This window comes from Podarcis melisellensis (genome assembly GCF_964234715.1).
Source record: "Podarcis melisellensis genome assembly, chromosome: 1".
NCBI classification, from domain to species: domain Eukaryota; kingdom Metazoa; phylum Chordata; class Lepidosauria; order Squamata; family Lacertidae; genus Podarcis; species Podarcis melisellensis.
The window spans coordinates 30737631-30743904 of record NC_138528.1 but is presented as its reverse complement, the minus strand read 5'-3'; the positions used below and the strand labels follow the sequence as shown (position 1 = coordinate 30743904).

At 43.9% G+C, this 6274-nt stretch overlaps 1 protein-coding gene across 2 annotated transcripts; it reads right to left on the bottom strand.

The window, feature by feature from the left end:
• Positions 1–767: 767 nt before the first annotated feature.
• LOC309372478 (prospero homeobox protein 2-like) lies at positions 768–4928 on the bottom strand. 2 transcript variants are annotated; one of them, XM_081916110.1, is made up of 4 exons: positions 4701–4928; positions 4141–4329; positions 2235–2429; positions 768–1515 (listed from the first exon to the last, which is right to left on the bottom strand). In XM_081916110.1, the coding sequence occupies exons 2-4, from the start codon at positions 4201–4203 to the stop codon at positions 1330–1332; spliced, it is 444 nt and encodes a 147-aa protein (XP_081772236.1). In that variant the 5' UTR covers positions 4204–4329; positions 4701–4928; the 3' UTR covers positions 768–1329. The 2 variants fall into 2 exon arrangements, with proteins under 2 accessions (XP_081772236.1, XP_081772237.1); XM_081916111.1 differs by lacking the exon at positions 4701–4928 and having other exon boundaries at positions 4141–4621.
• Between the last annotated feature and the right edge of the window lie 1346 nt (positions 4929–6274).

Genomic DNA, 6274 nt, shown 5'->3' with positions numbered 1-6274 from the left:
TGCCTCAGCCTCTCTGGACGGAAGCCAGAAGAATATATAAACACATGTCTGGCTAGAACATGGCAGAAAGAAGAACTCCAGCGGGCCACAATGTGTTGGCTAAACTTTGCCAACTGTTTTAATGATAGAAGGACCTATCACTGGAATGTGGAATGCTGAAGCATCAGATTTAATAGCTGAGCGCAAGGTTAGTGCCTTTTGTGCATTTTATTTTTTTGTATTCCTTTTTATTTGTCCCTAAATTCACAACATCTCAGACAACCTCTTGCTTCTTCATAATAACATCCTGCTCATCCTGTTTATTTTATGATAAACTGGGCACCAAATCTATACAATTTAGGAATGTCAGCAAAACCTAATGGATCGCACTGGATAATTCTAATGGGCTTAATGTATGCTTACTTCAACTTCCAGGGAAACTGAGGAAGAGTGCTCAAAATTATTCCGTCTGACAACACCATGGGGCACATTAGAAATACACAGACGAGATTAATAACAAGCTACATTAGAATATAATAAAAGCAGTGCTAAGTTACTTAAGGGTTGCAGTCCTATCTATACTTAATTAGAGCAAAGCTCCATTGAATACAATGGAACTTACATCTGAGTAAACATGCATAAGGCTGTGGGCTGCTCACAGGCAAAATTGAAATTCTTGTGAAGATTTACAAGGGCTTTTACGAAAGTTTATTTACAGGCACACAGTTTTGGGTTTGGAGCTTCAGCAAAATGGGAGAATGAGACTAGTCAAATAGCAAACATTGTGGAAAGTTTAGCTTTTTGTGTAGGGGGCTTGGCAAGGGGAACTACCTAACCTGTGACATCCAGACATTGCTTGGCTACAGCTCCCAGCATCCCTTCTTACTGACCATGCTGGCTGGAGCCAGTGGACGTTGGGTCCCTTGGCAGAACAATCGTGTATAAATATGATAAATAAAAACCTGGAGGGCTCCAGGTTAGCGAACCCTGGATCAAATTGTAGGTCACCCTTCATGAGCCTAGCGTGGTCCATATGTTTCCATCAGCCCCAGCGAACACGGACATAATGAGAGTAACACAGTATGCAGAACTGACAATGGACATAGTGGCCATTTAGGAATACCAGCAGATGGAAAGGAGGAGGTTCCCCACTCCATAATAGTTCCTTTTGTATACTTTACTCCATAAAGTAATCAGCCAATTGATGGTACTATGCACTCTTTACAAAGTCCAATCTCAATCATTACACTGGTATGTAGTGGAGATTTGATGTTGACATTGGCCAGCCTCTTCCTCAAGCGATAGCTTTGTTTTATAGTCACATGTACCTGTTGCCATGATAACTGCGCATTAACCTTGGTTCAGCTCTTTGGGGCAAGTGGAGGATTTAAATGCATCTGGTATTCCACTATCTAGTTTGGAAATTATTTTGTAAATCGGCTTTTTCCAGGATGGGTCCGAGTCCTTCCCTGCCCTGACTGCACTAAAGAACTCCTGAAGAGTCAGACTAGCAACATCCAGGAAACCATCAGGAACCTACAGACAGAGAAGAAGAAAGTTAGGACTATGAAGCAGCCACTGGTCAATTTGACAACTGCATAGGGTGGACTGATATTCATCAAAGTGAATGTCCTGCAAAAAAAGTTTGTTTGCTTGCTTGCTTGATTATATTCAAACACTAATTGAGGAGAGGGGAATAAAGAACATTGTTGTGCACTAGTTTGAAAAAAAAACATGTTAATCTGTGTGTACAGACAGATGTACACACTGCCGCTTTAGATGACACGATTGTACGAAGAAGAAGAGTTTGGATTTGATATCCCGCCTTTCACTCCCTTTAAGGCGTCTCAAAGCGGCTAACATTCTCCTTTCCCTTCCTCCCCCACAACAAACACTCTGTGAGGTGAGTGGGGCTGAGAGACTTCAAAGAAGTGTGACTGGCCCAAGGTCACCCAGCAGCTGCATGTGGAGGAGCGGAGACGCGAACCTGGTTCCCCAGATTACGAGACTACCGCTCTTAACCACTACACCACAAAGGCGTGTACAATTGGCACCCGCAATGTACAAAAGCATATTGTGAAAAACAACAACCCCAGTGTGCTCCAAAGACTACATTTCTGCACAGCCTAAAGTGTTCTGTTTCACTATTTATGTCCTTATGTTGCAGGGAGTTATCTAGTTCCGGTAAAAAGGGCATTTTCTCAGAAAAATGCCACAACAGGCAAAATAAAACTATGTAGCAAGTGTAACCTCACCTCAAAATCATTCCCTTTGTTGTAGTGCACATTGAGGATCCGGAAGAGCTCAGAGTCCCTGGTCACAATGAGGTCACTGGGATCTGTGACATCCTCCAAGACGGCTTGCCTGGCAAACTTCTCCATCTGGATGTAATAAAATTCACGGAAGTTGCTAAACCACTTGATGAGCTGGGAGGTGATGCAGCGGGTGAACTATGGAAAGGGCATGTAACATGGTATTATTGGATATGTACATCCTAACAAGCACCTCCCACCTGTGTGGATGGGAAATATTGAGACACATTTTGGAGGCATAACATTGAAAACACCCATGGGTGAAGGAGCATGAGCAGAAGCAGTGAGTCACGGGCATTTGACTCCCCTAATGCAGACAGATTGTCTTCTTAATTAGCAGGTTCCCCCTTGCCCCTTTATTTTGGAGCAGAAGTCACTTTAAATGAAAGGTGCAATGGGAAGAAACTCCCAGATAGATTGTGTGGCTGATGTGATCCTCTAGATTTTGCTATGCTACATCTCCCATCATCCCTGACATGCTGGCTGAGGTTGGAGTTCAACAATACCTGGAGAGGCCCATGTTAACCACCCCTGAACTAAAAGAATAATTGCAGGGAAAAACACGTCCTTTGCTAATCAATACATAGGTAAAGGTAAAGGGACCTCTGACCATTAGGTCCAGTTGTGACCGACCCTGGGGTTGCGGCGCTCATCTCACTTTATTGCCAAGGGAGCTGGTGTACAGCTTCTGGGTCATGTGGCCAGCATGACTAAGCCGCCTCTGGCAAACCAGAGCAGCGCACAGAAATGCTGTTTACCTTGCCGTGGGAGCGGTACTTATTTATCTACTTACACTTTTGATGGGCTTTCGAACTGCTAGGTTGGCAGAAGCAGGGACCGAGCAACGGGAGCTCACCCCGTCGTGGGGATTCGAACCACCGACCTTCTGATCAGCAAGTCCTAGGCTCTGTGGTTTAACCCACAGTGCCACCCGTGTCCCTTCAATACATACTTTCAAGCAAACATATTAGTAGGTCTTGCCCACAAAGATAAGCACTGCCAGATTTTTGCTGGGAATATATGCATTATATCAAACACCAAGTCAAACCTCTGTTTTAATTCCTCCTTCAACTTCTTGTGGGAAAAAATGCCTCTATAAGTCTATAGCACCAATGGGCCATACATTCCTCCCCTCCCCCCCACCACTATCTATTGTGAATAAGTGTAATAATGTTGCTGCTCTGTAAACTGTCACTAGGGACCACCAACGCTCCACCACTGATCTCCAAAGAGGCCTTGCGTTTCACTCATGCAAAAAGTCAGGGAAATTCTGAACTGTTTTGTGGTATGCTCTGATTCCAACCTGATACCCACAACGGAGGATGTACTGACACCCACAACGGAGGATGTACGGAGGATGTACTGATCCAATCCAATGTATTATTTTAATTATTTACATTCCACCTTTCTCCATCAAAATTGAACCTAATATAGCTCACCAATAAACAAAGAAACCCCAGAATGAAACATTTTATCCAAATGAGAGTCTGGGGACTAGGCAGACAGGCAGGAATGGTACAGTCTAAAATTATTATTTATTTTGTAATTAATATATTTCTATACAGCCCTTCATCCATAGATCTCAGGCTGCTTCACAACATAAAAATACAATATAAAAATAAGTACATAATAATAAAACAACAAACAAACAACAACCCCTCACCCACCCCTCAATTACAATTATTTTGTACACACCAGTATGCAAATTTGCTAGCTGGTACTTCTTTCTTGCAATACCTTTCTTCCTCTTTCAGATTCTTGGAACAATGCATAACCTGCTATGTAATAAATTAACATCTGCACATATTTTTACATTAACTTTGGAATACAAGAAGCCAAATACTTTTACCTGGACATCTAGGAAGTAGGTTTTCAGCAGAGAGGATGTGGGATAGCGAGAGAAGAAGAACATCAGCTTAGCCTTTTTCAGATGGCCAGGGGTCAAAGCTTCCTGGATGTAAATCGAAGTCAAGGAAAAAGTTGCTTGCTGTTCCCAGTCCCCCTAGCTAACATTAGTTGGGGCTGTGTAACACTCTACCTAGGGACGCGGGTGGCGCTGTGGGTTAAAGCCTCAGTGCCTAGGGCTTGCCGATCGAAAGGTCGGCGGTTCGAATCCCCGTGGCGGGGTGCGCTCCCGCTGCTCGGTCCCAGCGCCTGCCAACCTAGCAGTTCGAAAGCACCCTCGGGTGCAAGTAGATAAATAGGGACCGCTTTCTAGCGGGAAGGTAAACGGCGTTTCCGTGTGTAGCTCTGGCTCGCCAGAGCAGCGATGTCACGCTGGCCACGTGACCCGGAAGTGTCTTCGGACAGCGCTGGCCCCTGGCCTCTTGAGTGAGATGGGCGCACAACCCCAGAGTCTGGCAAGACTGGCCCGTACGGGCAGGGGTACCTTTACCTTTAACACTCTACCTTGTGGAACATTTGCTGAACAATGTTTAAGGGCTGCCAACTCCTGATGCAGAGTTATTGCTGGCAAATGCTGTTTCTTGTTGTCATTATATAGCAGTGATTCCATGTCTATCAATTGTAGCGTGCAGGAATCAACTTGTCACAGCAAGAGGAAGGGGAGGAAGCTGAGCAGTCAAGTTATTGTGTGCAGGTTCTATCGTCCCTGTTAGTTTTCTCAATGATCAAAGCTATTACAATGCAGGGTCTTACCCTAGGTCAGGAGTTATTCATCAGGAGTAGGATCTGACCTCAGTGGCGTAGCGTGGGGGGTGCAGGGGGGCCGGCCGCACCGGGTGCAACATCTGGGGGTTAGGGTTAGGGGGCGCAAATCCATGGGTTAGGGGGCGCAAATCCACGGGTTAGGGGGCGCAAATTACTTGCCTTGCCCCGGGTGCTGACAACCCACGCTACGCCACTGTCTGACCTAGTGTGAGATCCTGCATTGTACCAGTCACTTGTTCGACTTGCATTTATTTTTCTGGAAATCTCTCTGCACATGTAGTGCAGTTAAGCTTCCCAGATCCAGATCCTAAAAGAACCAATCCTAAAAGGAAGGCAGAATTTGTTTAGGTGTGTCTTTACTTGAAATGGTGAGGGAAGCTTCACCTGAGATAATTTTTCCTTCTGCACAGCTCTTAAAGGTGTGATAGCTCTCTAAATGTTTGGGCATGATGAGAGCCCTTAACACAATGTTGAATCTTGAATAGTTCAGATGCTGAGGTCAGGCTTTTATGGGCTAATCTGACAGAGAATGTTTAAGAGAGACAGTGTCTTTACTAAGGAGAACTAGGCAGAGCTAGATGAGCTGCAAAGCCTGTTTTTTAGCCTAGTGTTACATTGCTGTTGCTAAGAGATGAAAAAGCCAAGTTGAAATATATGGTACTTACATATAAACTAAGGACATTAAAAAACCAAGATACAATTAAGTTAATAAAACCTCTTTATGGGCCTTTGCAGCAGAAAAGGGAAATCTAACAAGTATTTTTGCTATTATTTTGCTTGCGTCAGCCAATAACTAGGTCCTTCCTGGGTATTTTAGCAGGGTAAATAATCTATTTTGGTCACCTCTATACAAGTTACATACAAAAACCCTCATGTGTTAATGTTTCTGTTGCTCCATTCCTGCAAGGGCAGAGCCATTTGATGAATGAGATAAACTTTTACTTACTTCTTATTAAGTTCTATAAATTTAATCAGAACACAAAGTAGCGGAGTTGTCCTGCTTCTTAATGTAATGTGGGAAACGTGTAAGATTCTGGTTACAGAATGTCAAAAGATGTTATTTCCTGCTCAAATATGCTAGCTCAATGTGATGTGAAATGCTACAGTCCAAGTGTATGAAAAACAAAAATCTCATTGGGGTCATTTGGTTAGAAACTGTTTTTGGAGGATGTATTTTGGAGTGGGGTGATGAGTGCATAACCCGTTTTCCCCTGCTGCAATGCCCCTGATGCTGCTTTCTCTCCTGAAATAAAATACTTTTGACTGGATGTCTGAATCTCAGTAAGGATGGTGCCAGTATTAGTGGGGGGAAC